Source organism: Pongo pygmaeus, chromosome 11 (assembly GCF_028885625.2).
Source record: "Pongo pygmaeus isolate AG05252 chromosome 11, NHGRI_mPonPyg2-v2.0_pri, whole genome shotgun sequence".
Lineage (NCBI taxonomy): Eukaryota > Metazoa > Chordata > Mammalia > Primates > Hominidae > Pongo > Pongo pygmaeus.
The window spans coordinates 105,745,776-105,765,913 of NC_072384.2; the positions used below are offsets into that span (position 1 = coordinate 105,745,776).

The following is a 20,138-nucleotide window of genomic DNA, read 5'->3' on the forward strand; positions in this document are numbered from 1 at the left end:
TGCTGTCAATAAAGAAAGCTGTACAGCAGGTAGTTTATAATCTCTTTTAATGATACTACTTCTTTTACCCCAGAGCTCTCTGTAAAAAACCTTTTCTGACCTCGACTACGATTACCGCTATAGGGAGCAAACCTCCTCTTTACTCTCTATTCATCTCTGACTCTGTTGTTTGGGTTCATACAGTAGCAACAAAGAGAATTTCACTGCCTACAACTTCTAGCACTGGCCAAGTCAGTCAGAACTATGCTATTGTGGACACGTTCTGCATGAGACAAAATAAATCAAGAAATAGTATGGAAAAGTAACAAAATGTTCTAAGGCTTTTGAGGAATAGAAAATATGAAACACTAATCAATAATCGTTTAATGAATCATAAAAGGCAAATGAGAAAATCAGAAAATATAGATGCAACTTATACCACAGATAAAGTGCTAATATTGCTCCTATTCAAAGGTCTTTGAAAATTCGAGGGGGAAAATGGCTAGCAATCTGATAGTAAAATCAGCAAAAGATATGGACAGCTCACAGAAGAGGAAATGAAAATGGCCCTTAAGCATATGAAAAGATACTCAGCATCATATAATAAGAGATAGGCTAATTAAAACTTCACTGAAATATGACTTCTCACCTATGTTTATCAAATTTCCCAAAGTTCAACAATGCACTCTGTTCATGAGACTGTAGAGAAACAGGCATCCTCTTACAGTGTAGGTGGCAATGCAAAATGAAATGTGGAAGGAATTTTGTCATAATCTAGCAAAAAGTATATGTGTGTTTCTCTTTGACCCAGCAATCCTGCTTCTGTCAATTCCTCCCAAAGCCACAGTGCTAACAGTATGGACTGACGTTTGCACAAGATTTTTCATTATGACATTATTTGCAATAGCAAAAAATCAGAAATACCCAAATGTTTGCAAATGCATGACTCGTTAAATAAACAAAAGCATGTCCACACAGTAGAATACTATGAAGCATTTTAAAAATAAGAAAGATATCTAAAGAAATTGTAGTGTCTATAATTTCTTTGCTAATATGGAATGTTCTTCTGTCTATTACCATATGAAAAAGCAAAGTATAGAAAAATATGGACAGTATGCTACCTTTTGTGTAAGAAAGAAGGGATCTAAATATATAAACATGCTTTCTTTTTTTAAAGAAACAAACATAGTTACATTGCATGGGATGGAGAAGACAGAAATGAAAGCTATATATTATAAGTATATTTTGCTATATTTAAATTTTGAAAAATATGCCTTACATATAGCAAATTAAATAAAAAGGAAAAAACAATCCCTAAAAACTGAAAACAAACCAAAATGAATAACCTAACTGTGAAACAAATTGGTTGCATAGCCATTCAGGAAAAAGAATTTCTTCAAGTGACATTAGAATACACATTTTGATTATACATATTTAGTGTAATATATTCTAGCAAAAAAATAGAGCAATGAAGACATCTTAAACTTTAATAGTCAAACTGTTAGTAATTGCTGTGATCTGAATGTTTTTGTCCCCATCCCCCCAACTCTGTTCCCCACAGCAAATTCATATGTTGAAACCTAATCATCAGTGTGATAGTATTAGGAGGTGGGGCCTTTGGGAGGTGAAGTGCTCAAGAATGGGATTAGCGTACATATAAAAGTGGCCCCAGAGGCTGGGTGTGTGGCTCATACCTGTAATCCCAGCACTTTGGGAGGCCAAGGCAGGTTGATCGCTTGACCTCGGGAGTTTGAGACCATCCTGGGCAACATGGAAAAAAAACCCATCTCTACAAAAAATTACAAAAATTAGCCAGATGGTGCACCTGTAGTCCCAGCTACTCAGAAGGCTGAGATGGGAGGATTGCTTGAGCCCAGGAGGCAGAGGTTACAGTGAGCAGAGATTATGCAGTAGCATTCCTGCCTGGGCAACAGAGCCAGACTCTGTCACAAAAAATAAAATAAAATAAAAAGAGGCCCCAGAGAGCTGCCTCACCTCTTCTGCCATGTGAGAGATCCAGCAAGAAGTCAGCAATCCATCCTGGAAGAAGGCCCTCACCAGAACCCAACCATGCTGGCATCCTGTTACCAGACTTCCCAGCCTCCAGAACTGTGAGAAATCCATTTCTATTATTTATTTATAAGGCTTCCAGTCTATTTTATTATAGCAGCTTGATGGGACTAAGACAATAATATTGATATTATCATTTTAAAACTATATGATAATAAAAATAATTATATCAGCATTAAGAATCAAGATTTTTTGTTTAAAGGAGGGAGGAATAAATATACAATATTAAAATTTTAAAAGTAAAAATTCTGTAATGTTAAATTTGAATCAGAAATATTAGTATAAACGTATGGGCTTTTTTTTTCCAAAAATATGTATTTCCTAACTCTATTCAGAGAAAAGGCTGAGAAATAATAATAACCCAGTGGCAGTGAGCACTCCTAAGGCCCAGATTGTGGTCTCTAGATATCATTCCCCTCTAAAAACAAAGGGGTCCTTGGAGGAATGAGTGCTTCCAAATTAGGAACACAAGATACTCAACATAAACCTGGAACTACTTGTTTGTCGTAAAGCAAGGAAGCAATCAAAGGCTAAAGGGTTAAGCCAGAAGGACGAAAGAGCTCATACAATGCAGTCTCTTGACTAAATATGGACAACATGTGCAAGAAAAAGTATAAGGAATGCAATTGAATAAAAATCCTAAATATGTTATTACAAATGTGTATTATATATTATGGACTTACATAAAAAACCGTAAGTTTATAATTATGTTCATAATCCCGTATTCCCCCAAAAATGTTCCTAACTACTTGTTTGTCACCATTGGAAGTATCTAGGACACTAACTCCTGACTCTGAAAATTAGCAATGAAAAAGAAATATTTAAGCATTTATTCAGATTTCCCAATACGAAGTACATCTCACCATAATCAAAATGCCAAAATTGTCAAAAGATTTTCTTTGCAGAAGAATCCCAGCTAATAAATTTTTTAAATGGCCTTCGAAAATGACTGTTGTGCAACCCCTAATGAAATAATTAATTCAGTCAAACATCATCAGTGAAAGAAACGATTAAATGAAAGATTGATAGGGGAACTTTACAATGGAGACATCAGTTTGTCTCCTTAGCATTACTAAAGACAATCAGATATTTAGGATGGAGAAGACAGAGATGAAAGCTATACAACTATACTTTGTTATGTTAAATTTAGAAAAATACACATTTTTCCAAATTTTTGTGTATAACACAATTTGAAGCACGTGTGCTTCCTTTAAGGCATTTGTATTAGTTTCATAGGGCTGCCACTTAACAGATTACCATAAACTTGGTTGCTTTACAACAAATTTGTTCTCTTACTGTTCCGGAGACCAGAAGTCTGAAATCAAGGTGTCAGCAGAGTTGCTTCTTTCCAGAGGCTGTGAGAGAGAATCTGTTCCATCTTCCTCTGTCCTAGCTTCTCTTGGCTGCCAGCAATCCTGGGTGTTTCTTAGCTTATAGATACATGGCTCCAATTTCTGCCTCTGCCTTCACATTGCCTTCTCTGGCTCTTCTCTTCTGTTTATGTCTTCTCCTTTATAAGAACATTTGTCATCAGATGTAGAGCCTATATGGATAATCCAAGATAATCTCACAACATCTTAAACTTAATTACATGTACAAAGACCTGTATCCAAATAGGATTGCATCAACAGGTTCCAGATGGACATACAATTTCCCTCGATATATAAGTGAGGGGCCTGCAGAACTCACTTATATGAAAGGTCTGCCCTCCATATTTGCAGGTTCCTTATCCCACAAAAACCATATTTATCCAGGTTGAGTTGAAAGAAAGCTGTGTATAAGTGAACCCATGCAGTTCAAACCCTGTTGTTCAAGCGTCAACTGTCTGTTTTAGGGAGCCACCATTCAACCTACCAGAGTACTCCTCCCCAAAAATGTTGAATCTAACCAAGCCTCCAGCTGCACTGTCCAATATGATAAACATTAGTCACATTGAAATTTAATTCATTTAAATTTTAATTAAAATCTTGTACCTTAGTCATACTAGCCACATTTCAAGAGTTCAGTATCCATGTGTAGCTAGCAGCTGCTGTAGTAGATAGCTCGGATATGGAAGATTTCCATTTCCATCATCACGGAAAATCCTATTGGAAAGCACTGCTCTAGAAGTTACTCTTCATAAACAAGATATTTGGGGGGATGGAGGAATAAGTTAAATCATTTCACAAGAAAGTAAACAGAGAAATCCAGCACATGGGAACAACTACAGGAAGATCAACTTGGTTTCTGCAACAACCCAAAGGCATGGAAAAAACTAAAAGCAAAAAGGAAAAAGAGTACAGTTCAGTACATTTAACGAGACTTAAGAGAACACCAAATGTAACATACAAGCATTTTTACAACCTGATTCAAATAAATCATCTGGGGAAGACAGACATTTTTAAGGCATTTGGGAAAATTTGTTTATGGAGTAAGTATTAGATGATACCAAGGAATAATTGTTAATTTTTAGGTGAAATAATGGCATAATAAAACATTCATGATATTTTGGTATGCCTTTGGAAGTATGTAGGGGGATTTACTTTTAAAATGCTTGGTAAAAAATTCATAGAAAAATATATTTAAAATATGACAGAATCTTGATTTTGTTTATTTATTTATTTATTTAGAGACAGAGCCTTGCTCTGTTGCCCAGGCTGGGTGCAATGGCACGATCTTGGCTCACTGCAACCTCCACCTTCCAGGTTCAAGCAATTCTCGTGCCTCAGCCTCCCAAGTAGCTGGGATTACAGGCATGTGCCACCACACCCTGCTAATTTTTTGTGTTTTTAGTAGAGATGGGGTTTCACCATGTTGGCCAGGCTGGTCTCGAACTCCTGACCTCAAGTGATCTGCCCACCTTTGCCTCCCAAAGTGCTGGGATTACAGGCATGAGCCACCGTGGCCAGCCTGAATCTTGATAATTATTGAATACAGAAATGAAAGATATATGGGAGCTCATTGTGCTATTATCCTACTTTTGGATATCTGAAAGTTTTCATTATATCGATTTTTTTTTTTTTTTTTTGAGACAGAGTCTTGCACTGTTGCCCAGGCTTGAGTGCAGTGGCGCTCTCTCTGCTCACTGCAAGCTCCGCCTCCCAGGTTCATGCCATTCTCCTGCCTCAGCCACCCGAGTAGCTGGGACTACAGGCATCCACCACCACGCTCAGCTAACTTTTAGTATTTTTAGAAGAGATGGGGTTTCACCATGTTAGCCAGAATGGTCTCGATCTCCTGACCTTGTGATCTGCCCACCTCAGCCTCCCAAAGTCCTGGGATTACAGGCGTGAGCCACTGCACCTGGCCACATCAATTTTTAAAATGTGATCAAGTTTAGATTATTTATAATCTAACATAAATGAAAGAAACATTAATGTTGAAGACAAACACCTCAACAGAATTCAAGAATTCAACTCCTGCCATTTAGTAAATGTTAGCTGTCAGGCAAAGTGTGCAGCCTAGCCTCTCTAATCTCAGCTTCCTCCTCTCTAAAGTTGAGACTTGTGTACATTATGAGAACTGTTATATAATCATGAGAAAATATATCACTAATATTATTATTGATGTCAGTTCATCTTTTTAGATAGATGAGATACTGGACAGGATGGGCTCTTGTGTGTAGCAAACTTTTCTATTTTGAGGCATTTGAAGGGCAGTCTTAATTACAGAATTTTGTTTTTAAACCAGTTTTATGTTTAGCTCATGGATCCAGTTGCTTCTTACCATCTCCAGTGATACACCTGTATGGACAACCACCACCTTCCCTCACCTGGCTTGTTGTAGTAACCCCCTAACTGTTCTCCACAGTTTTCTCTCACCCAGAAATGCCCACTTCACTCTGTTCTCAACAAAGCAGTCAGAGAGCCCTTTACCATGTAAGTCAGAGCCTATCACTTCACTGCTCGCAAACTCTAGTTTGCTTCCCACCTCACTGAGAGTAAAAACCGAACTCTACCATGGACCTCCAGGCCGTGTTTGCCCTAAGTCCCTGCTTCCTCTCTGGCCTCCTCCAACTTCTCGCTCCCTCACACTGGCCTTGCTGTTTTTAGCACATGCCTGCCTCAGGGGCTTTATATCTGCTGTCTCTCTACCTGGAACATTCTTCTCCTGTTATCTATATAGTTTAACTCTTTTCTTCTTCTTCAAGCCTTTTATTTTATATTTTCAGTAGTGCCTTTCCGTTAAATAAATGTAGTGCTTTTAAATAAATTTAATTTATTTAAATTTTAATTAATTAAAATTTTGTACCTTAGTCATACTACTCACACTTCAAGAGTTCAGTATCCATGTGTAGCTAGTAGCTGCTGTATTTAATAATATATATTTAATAATGTAAACTCCCTTCAAAAACTCCTACTACCTCTTCCTGTTTCACTTTCCCCTATACTACTTACTAAAAACATATTTTTTCATAAAGTACCAATTTGTAGGCCAGCCTTTGATGTTGATAATACAAATCATTCTTATTGATCCATAAATACATCCTCTAAAGACTAGACAGCTTGTTTTACATCTATTACAAGTTTCTGCATTCATCATTCAAAAAATTTTGGAAGTGTTTTGGTTGCTTGAGAAGGGGTGTGTTTGCTTAAGTAATTTAAATATTTTCCCAGCAATTATATTCTGTTAATTTGTCATGATAACTGCTTTTAGATAATGCATTTAAAAGAGAATTATATATAACTAAATTTATAAATAATGAATCTAAATTTGTTAGTTTATAAAAGGTATAAATAGTATAATCAGCATTTTTGCCTTTTCTTTTTGTGTTTTCTTTTTAAATTGAGATATAGGCCAGGCACGGTGGCTCGTGCCTATAATCCCAGCACTTTGGGAGGCCGAGGCAGGTGGATCACCTGAGGTCAGGAGTTTGAGACCAGCCTGGCCAATATGGCGAAACCCCTTCTCTACTAAAAGTACAAAAATTAGCCAGGCATGGTGACAGGCACCTGTAATCCCAGCTACACAGGAGGCTGAGGCAGGAGAATCACCTGAACCTGGGCAGTGGAGGTTGCTGTGAGCTGAGATCACGCCGCTGCACTCCAGCCTGGGCAACAAGAGCAAGACTCTGTCTCAAAAAAAAAAAAAAGGTAAATTGAGGTATAATTTACATAATCTGAAATGCTCAGATCTTAGAAAACAGAAGAATATTCTCTATTCTCTTGTAATGAATGTATGTCAAGTTACAGAACATTTCTAGCACCCAAGGATGTTCCCTCATACTTTTTCCCATTCATAGGTAAAAGCCTGATCTAGAATTGCTTACAAATGGAATTATATAGTATATAGTAAATCCTTTTTTCTGTCCAACTTCTTTCACTAAGGATGATAATTTTAAGATTCATCCTTGCTGTTGGCTATTTTTGTAGTTTATTTCTTGTTATTGCTGATTTATCTTCTGTTGCGTGCATAAACCATAGTTTGATTATCCATTCTCCTGGTGATAAACAGCTGAATTATGTCTAGTTTTTGCTATGATGAATAAAGCTGCTACTGAACACTCTTCATGGATTTTTGGTAAACATATGTTGTTGTTTCTTCTCTCAGTTCACCTGAGGTGAATCACTGGGTCCTAACATCAGTGAAAGTATAGTTTTGAAAGAACTCCTGGACCTTTTCCAAAAGGGATTATGACATTTTATACTTCCACCAGCAGTGTATGAATGTTCTGGATGCTCCATATCCTTTCCAACATTTGTTTTTGTCATTCTTTTACACTTTAGTAAGGACATCTCATTGTAGTTTTAATTTGCATTTCCCTGATGATATATGATACATTTTCATTTGCCTGTTAGGCATTTCTAGTTATTATTTATTTTTTCATTGAATTATAATTACTTGTATATGTCTCCTTTGATAGTAAGTCAAAGACTGAGTATTTTTTTCTAGTATATAGTATAATGTCAGTAAAATATTGAATAAATTAATCTGTCAACCAAATATTAGCAGGAAGAACACTCGTGACGCACTCAAGGAGCCCTTAGTCTGGTTATGGAAGCAGAAGGTCTAGAGTAAATCATAAAAGTTTTTTACTTGGTTTTGTTTTCTACAAAGTGACATATGACAGTTTCATGTTAATAGAGAATTTACTGGATGTATGAGTTGAAGAGGAGACGAAGAATTGTTAAGGTCATTGTGGAGCTGTTTATGAATAAGTTAAGTCCTTATGCCAGAGAAAACTGGAGTTAAATATTTGATTAATGGGACATGAGTAATATTAGGAAAAGCAGTTGATTTAAAGAGACCAAATAAAAGTTCAGTGAACAATAATTTGAAGAAAATTGTCATAACTGAGTTGACAAAGGGGTCATGAGAAATCAAGTTTACAAGAAATAAAGATGCCTGTTGGTACAGGGTATTTAATGTTTTCAAAAACATTTTTATTCACTACAACTTGTAGTTGTTAGGAAATTTTTTATATTTTTTAAGTTTTTGAAATTTTCTTGGGGAGGGTGGGATGGAGGTGAGAGTTGAGAAACTACCTATTGAGTATTATGTTCACTATTTGCATGATGAGTTCACTAAAAGCTCAAACTTTAGCATTATGCGGTATACCCATGTATACCCAAACCTGCACATGTGCCCCCTGAATCGAAAATTAATTTTTTAATTATCTTAAAAATATAGAAAATGCAAATAGCATATAAGGTATAAAGGCTACCTCCAATTCCACTCTCTAGATGCAACCACTTAGGAATTTTTTGTGTATTCTTCCAGACATTTTCTATGTATATGCAAGGATATATATCATATAAATATTTATATGTATAGTACCCTCACCATTACATACGTCATATTCTTTTTAGTATAGGAATAGTATGACCCTATGTTTTACAGCTGCATAATACTTTTCTCTATTCCCCTGTTAATGCATATTTAGACTCTTTCCCACCTTTTACTATTATAATAGCACTTTGTGTGTTTTTCTTTTTGATACCTGGGATCCTTTAATTATAATAAGGAAATTTATTCCATTTACATTTATTTTCATAACATAAATTTGGTCAACTTATTTTTTTGTTACTTTCTTTTTTACTGCTATCTCTTTTTTATTTTCTGCTATATGGTTAAGAGTTTATTTTGTGTATTTCTCTCCTGCTGAAAATTTGGGTTTTAGTGGTTTCTTTGTAATTATATTTAATATATTCAAACCTCTGTTTCTTGATGTATCAATTTTAGACAGTAACTACTGATGCCTGCTTTATAAAGTGAGAAAATGAGGAAGGGTGAAAATAAAGATAGGGTACTCTCTCCTAAATTACTTCCTTATTAACTTGTGATTTTCATTAGTTTTTTTATATTTTATATTATCAGAGTTTATAATGTTTACATTTTTTCTATAATTATTGTTCCCACAGATATTTAGTCTTAGTTTTATACTTAAATGAATGTATTGCTTACCTCCAGACTTGCTATTCCACAGCTTCACCATTATCTTAGTCCATTTTTGCTGCTGTAACAAAACCCTGAGACAGGGTAATTTATAAAGACAGAAATTTATTTATTTTCGCATAGTTCAAGAGACCGAGAAGTCTAAGATCAAGGTGCCAGCAGGTTCAGTGTCTGGCGAGGCCCTCTTGCCCATAGATGGTGCTGCCTAGGTTTCCTCATTTGGCAGAAGAACAGAACAATGGAATAGCAAAGAGGGACCTTAGCTAGTGCTCTGTAGCCATTTATAAGATGTTAATCTTTTCACGATGGCTTAGTCACTTCCCAAAAGGCTCCACCTCTTAATACTACCACAATGGAGACTGTATTTCAACACATGAATTTTGGGAGACATTACGGCCGTAGCAACCATGTTGAATTCTTCATTTTGATGCAGTTCTTAGTTTGCTGTTTTCCATTATTAATAAGTTTTTCAAGATGGGTCACTAAGTACTATATTCCCTCTGTGTTTTCAAATGTTTGAGAGTGTTTTTCTTTTATCTTTATTTATGTTAGAGGCCAGCATGAGTTTGCCTGCATTTGTCGATTACTTGATTTTCCTCCTTCTTGAGAGAGCACTTATGCTTACTATATGCAATAAGCTCTAACATTTTCTTTTACTGTATTTAAGTATGACCATTAAATTTATATTGTCTTCTATGGAAGTTTTTTTTATCTTATTTAAAAAAAATCTGTGCTAAAATATAGTATTAAATAACATGGGCATAGTGATCTAAGGTTACCAGCAGCTTCAATTCTACGTGATCTCTCAAAATACCCATTTGCCAGATTTGCTGGGTGCTCTGCCCTGGGGGCTTGTTTTCTATGGTTTTCTGTTTTGGGAGAGCTAGTCTGAGATCAGCCTGCTTCTTAGTGAAGTCACCTAGGTTATTGGTCCTATTTTGATGAGTCTGGGTTATATAACTCTGCTAATTCTGCCTATCAGATACAAAGCAGGTTCATACTTCTCTCTTCTCACTACTTCACCTCCATGAAGTTTTTTTTTAAGGTAGGAGACCTGCTCAGGGGAAATATCTCTCTTCTATCTCTGCCTCTCCTCCATTCTGAAGCTGGATCCCCGCAAAGAATTACCCTACAATTCCAGGGTCCTATTCCTATCCTTAGACTATATTAAATTTTATTGACTGTACCCCTGTAGACTCCCTCCTTATTTTCAGTGAAATGTATGCATGGCTGGAGATGCAGCCATATATCGACTGGTGGTGCACTCTACCTTTGGGGCTGAGTCCAAGTTTCATAGCAAGGCATGAGATTATGGTCGTTTTCTAATTCCACTGTAGACAGAAGTTTCTTCCCAATTTCTCAAGTGTTTGTTCATATAGAGTTTCAGGGAGGGAAGTAGAGTCACTTGACTTCATCATTTATTATCATCTCTTATTAGAGATCCTCAATCTGACAGATATGACAGGAAATACTCTTTAAGGAAGATTATTCCAGAGCCTTTTAAGGTATATATTAAAGTGGGATGAGGTGACATACCAAAAACTCTCAGAATAATCTAGGCCAGTACAGTCCAATAGAACGCTCTGCAGTGATGGAATTAGTCTCTATTTGTGTTGTCCAATATAGTAGTTACTAGCCACATGTAGTTACTGAGCACTTGAAATGTGGTTTGTGAAACTGAGAAATTGATTTGATGTGAATTACTTCAAATTTAATTTTATAGGGCCACACTCAGCTAATGGCCATTATATTGGATGGTGCAGATCTGGGCAATATAAAAGCCTGAACATTAGACTGTGATGAAAGAAATGGAAATAAAAGAGGATACCCAAGAGGTGTTATGGAGAAAAGAAGCAGCAATGTTCCCATAGAGGAAAAGAGAAAGAGGAGATTTAAACAATTCAAAGGCAGTTTGCTCAGAAGAATGGGGTAACTGGTAGTACTGTCAAATAAAAAAGGGTATCTTTTGAAAAATAAATATTTTAACAGGTTGAGTTCCCAGTGGTAAGGAAACCTCTAAGTGGAAATGATTATAAACAATTAAAATTCTCACATGAATGGGGGGTGGGGGTGAGGGTCAGAGCTACCAAAAAAAAAAAAATTTCCTTGACACTTCCGTCTTGGTCTCTTCTGCCACCATACACTCCTTTTCAGAGATTACCTTGTCCTCCTCAACATGGAGGGACCCTGATATATGACATAATAATGATTGTTCAGAGAAATTACTATTTTACCTGTTGAATGATTAATATGAAATTAGTTACTGAAACACTCACTGGTGCAGAGTATCAAAGAGAGACGGTTTTGTTTCAGAAAGGAAAAATATAAGATAAAATATTGCTTGGCATACACATAGTACTTTTCATCTGAGATTCTCCACGTACTCAGCAAGTTTAATTAATGAGAAAACCTCTAAGAAAGAGAAGTGATGAAATAAGGAACACAGATACCAGTGTTCTATTTCTGTGATTTTTAAAAATCAAGCTTAGTATTTTCCTCTTCCATTAATGCACACAAGTGTAGCCCCATGAGGCAGCCGTGAGATATTCATCTTTCTGCTGAATGATTTCTCTTGAAGGCATCTCACTTATGAGGGATAGCAACCACACAGAATCCTACCCCCTAACTTTATTGATGTCCTTTGCTGTATTTGCAATGGAAATCCATCCCTATCATCAGGGTGCAGCAAGCATTCTCTGATAATCAAGTCTGCACTGTCTCTGGAAAGATTGTTTTGTTGCAGAATGGAGCAGGTTATCTTCTTTATCAAAAATTACTCAAAACAAACATCCATGAATCTAGGACTAACATGCATTGAAAGGGAATAGGCAAGGCCCCTTAACGGGTACCCTACTGTGTAATCTTCCTTTCATCTTAATTCAGAATCCCTTGGAAATTCAAGTTGCCGTATGCAAAAATATAAATTCTTCTAATTACTTATGTGTAGGGCACAGGTTTGGCCTAATCAAAAGAGATATGCAATAATATATCCTGGCATTTATTTTCATCTGTTGTAACTTGAGGATAGGTGCTGGGGTTTTGTTTTGGTTTTGGTTTTGGTCTCATGCCCTCTTATTCTTTTTTGTTTTGTTTTTTGCTTTTTGCTTCCCAATTGAAATTGTCCAATTTCTTTTCTCCTCCTTACTCAAAAAAAATAAAAAACAAAAATGCTGTTCTGCCAAAAGAGAAAAATACCTCAGAAAATCCTGCCTTCTAAAGATTTTTACAAAGGATTTGATGTTTTGCAAAATAAAACTAGCTTCCATGTGCAAAACAGCTGTTTTTGTTTGAATGGGGGAAGACACTGATGGGTTTCACTTGTTGTTTTTTTAACTCGTCCAGGCCTCCCCTATGTCTCCAGTCATATACAGATCATTCACTTCTAGCCCACAGCCCTCTTATATTCTCTGGGCCCAGGACATCAAGTTTGTCCCATCTTTTCTTGACCTTCTTTAGCCACCTGACCCAGCATTGTCTTATCTCTCCTCTTGTACACAGTGCCCCTTCTTTGTCCAGTGACAAGGTTTACACTCTTTTCTCATTAGTGCTGAAGACCTCCTCACACCATCAAGATCACCGTTGTCCAGTAAGAGGCTATAGTGACCTTTCTATTTTAATACATTACTGAGAATTTAGGAGAGCTGATCTAACACTTTCCAGATTAAATGTCAAATTCTCAAAATTCAGATGGATTTGGAATCCACCTAAGTATATTTTTCTGCTTCCATTCCCAGTAGACTGCATAGTGCCACTGATTAGCACTAGCATTTTGTAATATCACTTAAGGCTTTAGCACTGTGGAGTTCTGCCAGTAATGGTGTTTAATTCACTTATATGTGCCAATTCATCTCTGTCAGGAACCTATTAATTTCTTTGCTATTTTACTCTGTCCCTAGCCCCTATATAATGAGACACAATAATCCCCATTTGTATAACCAAAAAACTTAGAGTCTCTTATAATTTATCCCTGATCCCACTGCTTTTAGTGACCGGAAAGCCTCTGTATTTCTTTTTCATATTTAAATCAATTTTCACAAGTTCTTTTCTTTAGAAGAATACACAGGAACTCTAGGGCACTAAATTACTGAAGTCATAGAAAAACTACAGGATTTTGATGGGTTTGTTAACATGCATCCCTGTCCCAAGAAAGGCTTCTATAATATCGAACCAAAGATGCACTGTTCCCACAAGCACATGCCATCTGTGGGGAGGGAATGTGAATGAAAATCAGCCTCTGAAGCTACTATCAGCCTAGTCATCAGTGGGCAAGATATCAAAATACCCATAGCATTGCTATCAAAGTAAAGACCCTGTAACAAATAAAGATCAGATATATAAAATTAATCTTCTTATGCTGTTGGCATTTCTGCATGCTGTGATCTTGAGTAAACAGGAGAATGACAGCTAAGAGACGAGGAAGAGTTAACATAAATTCAAGAGAGTATTTGATTGTATTATCATATGAAACTCACATACATCTTTGCTACCTGTACTGTATTTTTCAGGATTGGAGCAAAACATCAGGAGCTAAGGGAAAAGCAGGCAAGAGGTCTTCTTGATTATGCTACTGGTGCAATTGGATCAGTGTACGATATGGATGATGATGAAATGGACCCCAATTATGCCAGAGTGAACCACTTTCGGGAACCATGCACATCAGCAAATGTCTTTAGATCTCCATCTCCCCCTCGAGCTGGACCATTTGGTTACCCTCGGGATGGCCGTCCACTGTCTCCAGAAAGAGACCACTTAGAGGGTCTCTATGCCAAGGTCAACAAGCCATACCATCCACTGGCTCCAGCTGACAGGTAATAAACTTAGTGAAAGATAAATGTAGCTTTAATTCAGTATGTTTCAAATCATCTCTACTGCTGAAACCGATAAAAAATATCTCCTTCAATCAATTAAAACTGAAATGACTCAGTACCCTAGACAAGTGCCATCCTTTGACCGACCTGTAAGGTATCCACCATCAAAAATAAAACAATAGCCAATTGTAAGGTGGCATGAATGAATAGTAGCAGAGTTCATGATGCAACAGGGAGCCATTTTTGAAGGAATATTGTGACAGACATCTCATGATGAAAACTTTGAATGAATATTGTCCTTTCTCCCAAGAGACCAATTGTAAAAGATTTATTCAGGAAGATGGCATGGCACATGGAGGTGGAGAGTCAGAAAAGAGAAAATGATAGCTTCCAAGTAGGTGTAATTGAAGTGGGAATTACAGATAGCTGCAGAGGAGCAGGGGCCTTTGAAAAGTAAGATGGGGATTTTGTACTCAATGGAAAGGTGACCCTGTATAGATATTCATGGATGATCAGAGGTAGAAAAAGAGATAATCTTGGCAATAGGAATTTGATGAAGTAGAGAAAGATAAGAGGTGACAAGTCCACAGATCTTTAGGTTTAGCAGCTAAGGAGAGAGATAATAGGACCATCTGTCAGTACAATTGAAGTAGGTAGAAAACAAGATAATTCCAACCCCACCTCCTGCCAAAAGTAAAATGCAACATGTCTTGAAAGACTGATGTAAGAGAGTTTTAGTCAATATGCATTGTTAGGTGACCCTTGGAATTACACATGCAAGGAATGAGTTGACTGATCTTGGACTAATCTGACTAGCTTGACGTCTGGAGGGAGGTGGTGGGGAAGAAGGGTAGCAGGCACAGAGGGCTCTCATTCTGTATGAAGAAAAGACTTGTTTTCCAGACTTCTTAGGGTTCTGACAACCACCCAGTCCCTATTAGTAACCAGCCTTTGTGTGATAGCATGATATATTGCACATGTTTACCATTTACATTTGCCCAGCTGGGTGATATTATGCACTTTCAATTAGGTTGGGGAGAGGAAGGGAAATCATGGCATTTTTATGCAGACTGTAAAGTGTAGCTTCAAAAGACTGATTACCTTTCAGAGCCTTTCCAATAACCAAGTGGGAAGGAAGGAGCAATTTTTAATCCTTAGTGTCAGGCTTCCAGGTTGATAATATTAAAGAAAGATGGTCAAGTTTTTCTTTGGGACAAAATGAAAATATAAATTTTTATGACTGTGATATAGCCATAATAACTAAACTGCTAATTCAAATAATTGATTAAGAGTTGGATTTTTCTCCCCAGCCTTCGTAGAGGATTGAATTTTATCGTATAAATAATAACACCAGGCATGAATCTCTTCTGGCCCAAACCGTAGTCAATCTTACCTTCCCTAAATTAGATAGGTCTTCATAACAATCCTCTCTGCATATTCCACAGCTAGAATCCCAACACAGAGGGACTGTTCATAGGAACCTCCTAAGCCAATATTTTCCAATACTAATTCCATGGAAATAAATATGAGGCATTTTATAAATAAGGATTCACAAGTCAAATACATATGGGGAATTCTAGGGTAAGCCGCAAGGAACAGGTTTTCCTTTTTTTTTTTTTTTTTTTTGAGACGGAGTCTCACTCTGTCGACCAGGCTGGAGTGCAGTGGTACGATCAAAGCTAACTGCAACCTCTGCCTCCTAGGTTCAAGCGATTCTCCTGCCTCAGCCTCCCGAGTGAGTAGCTGGGATTACAGATGCCTGCGACCACGGCTGGCTAATTTTTGAATTTTTAGTAGAGACGGGGTTTCACTGTCTTAACCAGGCTGGTCTTGAACTCCTGACCTCGTGATCCACCCACCTCGGCATCCCAAAGTGCTGGGATTTGAGGCGCGAGTCACCGGGCCTTGGAAGAACAGGTTTTCTTATTGCAGTCTTCTTATGCCCAATATGCTGACATGCATTCTGAGTTTCTAAGAGGACCATCCAACAGCCAGCATGCATCATCCCCCAAATTTTTGTCACCTAAAGCATATGTTTCTCATAGATCTTTGGAACACTATTTAGGAAACTCTACTAACTAATCTATGTCGATGTGACCAGAAAATAAATTTCTTATGATAATCTTAACTGCAGCCACTATAAAATGATATAAAAAAATTATTGACTGCCCAGTCCAGACATATGTGTAAAAGAGTGTTACTTTTGGCTCTGACCCCTTTATATTAAAAGTGATCAAAAGCTGCTTTCAGTAGAGTTTACACTGCTGTCCTATTTTTGGATAGCAGATCAAAATGTAACTCTTTATACTCAGAATTATCTTTATCCTGCTCTTATCTTTAATTATACTTAAAGACTGCCCTGCTCCTTGTTCTTCAAGTCTTCAAGCAAGCCGATTTTGTCCTGGCACACAGTAAGCATTCACTAATGTTAGCTATTATCATCATCATTGTTACTATTATTATTATTATTATTATTACTCTCCTTTTTCAATGAAATTCTGAACTTCCCTGTTATGCCTGTGCCCAGATAAGTCTAAGAAGAGTTACTATGGCAGTTTCCCTAATAGTATCCATAAGCAGGAACCTACGAATTCTAAACCTACCATACGTACTGTTAGAGGGCAATGCCATTCATCCATTCATCTTTTCATTCCTTCACTCGTTTAGTAAGTATGTATTTGACACCTAATGTGTTCTAACTACTGTAGAAAGCTTTAGGGAAGATAGAGAGATGATTAAGAAACAGTCCCAGGCCAGAAGAGGTCATAATCTAGTGAATAGAGGACCAACACATGTAGAAATGGATCATTGCAATGTCTTGTAAATAGAAGGAAAAGAAGTTTTTCCTTTCTAACTCTGCCTAAGCTAGTCAGGAAAGTCCTCCAAACAGAGGTGATATTTGAACTGGCTCTAGAAGGCTTAGTAAGACAGGAGCAATTGCAGTAGAGGAATTGTTTTCTTTGCAGAATAATTAAGCATGCACAAGAGCAAAGTGGCCTGAAAGAGCAGGCCTGTTAGGGGAGCTCAGAAGCACCCAGACACGGAGCGTGGGTGGGAAGGAAAGTGATAGGAAAAGAGGCTGCAAAGCAGTCTGGGGTCAGTTTGTGATTTAATGGGTTGTATCTTAGGCTGCTACTTAATGATTGGTAGTGGCTGTCCAGAAATCTGTGTTAATGAAGGTTCTGAGGCAAGGCACAGTATAATCCCAGCATTTTGGGAGTCCAGGGTAAGGGAGAATCACTTGAGGCCAGGAGTTGGAGACCAGCCTGAGCAATATAGCAAGACTCCATCTCTACAAAATATATATATTTTTTTTTTTGAATCTCACTCTGTCACCCAGGCTGGAGTGCAGTGGCATGATGTCAGCTCACTGCAACCTCTGCCTCCTGGGTTCAAGTGATTCTCGTGTCTCCATCTCCCAAGTAGCTGGGACTACAGGCACAAGCCACCAACCCGACTAATTTTTTGTATTTTTAGTAGAGACGGGGTTTTGCCACGTTGACCAGACTGGTCTCAAACTCCTGACTTCAGGTGATCTGCCCCCCTTGGCCTCCCAAAATGCTGGGATTACAGGCATGAGCCACCATACCCGGCCTCTACAAAAGTTTCTTTTTTTAACTATCCAGGTGTGGTGGTGTGCACCTGTAGTCCAACCTACTCAGGAGGCTGAGGTGGGAGGATGGCTTGAGCCCAGGAGTCCAAGGCTGTAGTGATCTGTTGATAGTACCACTGTACTCCACCCTGGGTGACAGAGAAAGATCCTGTCTCAAAACAAAAAAAGAAGAGTTCTGAAGTTATGCCTGAATAAGGGTATTTTTCCTGGACTCCAGAATGATGAGTGGTAGCAAGTGTGTAGGGGGTTTTGATGTATTTGCCAATCCCGTAGACAATGGGAGCCACTAAAGTGTCATAACTGGGGAATGAGCTGATGGATTTGTGTTTTGGGAAAATAGCTCTTCCAACTTGATGGCAGACAAAGAAGAAGATGGTTAGACTAAGAGACAAAGTAAGAGATGATTACAGTAGTAAATGAGGACAGGAGCTTGAAATAAGAGAGTGGCGTTGGAGACAGGAGAGTATAAGAAGCAGCCCAAAACTTTAGCTTAAAACAAAGACAAAGATGTTTAGCAGATATCACAGACATGAGGCTTTCAAATGCTTCAGAGAGCTCAGTGGAATAAGGACTAAAAAGAGGGCTTTAGATTTGGCCACTACAAGGTCATCAGTTAATTTAGAGAGAACAGTTTTAGTAGCTAAATAGGACCAGAGGGAGAATTATAATGAGAAGAGAATTGATTAAGAGGTGAGAACTTAAGGAGTGAGCTCTTGGTGACAAACAGAGAGCAGAGTTATAGAATGGAAAAGTTGCAGCTTTGAAGTTCCTTCTGTGACAGTATTTCAGAGCTAACAAGAGAATTCAGAGACTGTCTAGAGTGACCCTCTCATATGATTACTGCAGAAACTGGGGCCCAGAGAAGATGAGTGACTTGCCCAAGGTCACACAGCATGGAATCAGGACTTTATCCTAGATCTCTCTGTTCTACAGTCTTCTTTTCCCTACCCCACACTATGATATAGACCCATACTCTCATTTCCTACTTGAGGAATGTATTAGTCCATTCTTGCACTGCTATCATGAAATACCTGTGACTGGGTAATTTACAAAGAAAAGAGGTTTAATAGGCTCACAGTTCTGCAGGCTGTCCAGGAAGCATGATGCTGGCATCAGCTCAGCTTCTCAGGAGGCGTCCACAAAGTTTCAATCGTGGCAGAAGGCAAAGGGGAAGCAGTCAGGTCTTACATGGCAGGGACAGGAGCAAGACAGAGTGGAGGGAGGTGCTACATACTTCTAAACGGCCAGATCTCATGAGAACTCACTCACCATTGCAAAAACAGTACCAGTGGGGAAATCCACCCCCATGATCCAATCATCTCCCGCCAGGCCCCACTTCCAACATTGGGGATTACAATTTGACATGAAATTTAGGCAGGGACACAGATCCAAACCATATTAAGGAAATTAGTACCTGGATAAGTAAAGAAGCATCCATCCAGGCTCCCAACATATAATGGCAGATTAAATCATGGGTTTGGGGATGAAGCTGATATGGGTCCAGTCCACTTCCAAATACTCCTGCATGAGCTGCATGACTTATCCAAGATGCCATTTTTTATTTTAATGCATATAATTCAACAAATACTTATTGAGTATCCACTAAGGGTCAGGGCCTGAGTTCAGTACTGGACTCACCAGGGAACTGGGAAGAAGATGATTATGCTGCCTTCATTATAGAGATTAGGATCCAGTGGCAATACAAAGACCTAAACATGCAGTGAGAACACAGTGTGGAAAGTGCAACTGAAGAGTAAGTGCAGGGTACTGTCTGGGGCCAGGCAGCAAGGGTGAAAACAGAGGGGAGAGGAAGCATGGTGTGTAAGGGGGACTGAAAGACTCTCAGTAAAATAGAAACCTGGTGGGAGGGGTAAATGGAAAGAGAGAGCATAGGATGGCCTCAGAGCTGACCAAAGGCAGATGAGAGAGGTTGGCTGGCCTTGATGAAGAGTTTGGACTCCATCCTGAGGGAGGTGGGGCAGGGTTTGGGTTGGGGAAGAGCTCACTGAGGGGAAGAACTCACTGAGGGTTTTAACGTGAGATATAATCCTGGAATTCAATAGGCTGTTTAATAGCATAGGTGGTTTATCCTCACCTACTTATTTGTAAAAGGGAAGATTATAATAATATAGCCTTGCATCCTGTGATGGTTAAATAAGATTTTACTTTTTGCATTTTTTTCTATCTCCATATGAAACATATCCTATTTGTCCATATATCTCTGTCTCATAGGAACAGATCGTGTATATGTGGTCCATAGTAGCTTTCTAATAGAGGCGACTTCGGTCTCATAC

General features: G+C 38.1%; 1 protein-coding gene across 2 annotated transcripts in view; it reads left to right on the forward strand.

Annotated features, from left to right (window-relative positions):
• The window catches only part of PARD3B (par-3 family cell polarity regulator beta), a 1,077,199-nt gene that overhangs the window by 882,907 nt on the left and 174,154 nt on the right, over nt 1-20,138 (forward strand). For both annotated transcript variants that reach the window (XM_054478835.2, XM_063647802.1), the window contains one exon: nt 13,929-14,231. In XM_054478835.2, the coding sequence (XP_054334810.1) occupies nt 13,929-14,231 (303 nt within the window). The remainder of the gene's footprint in view (nt 1-13,928; nt 14,232-20,138) is intronic.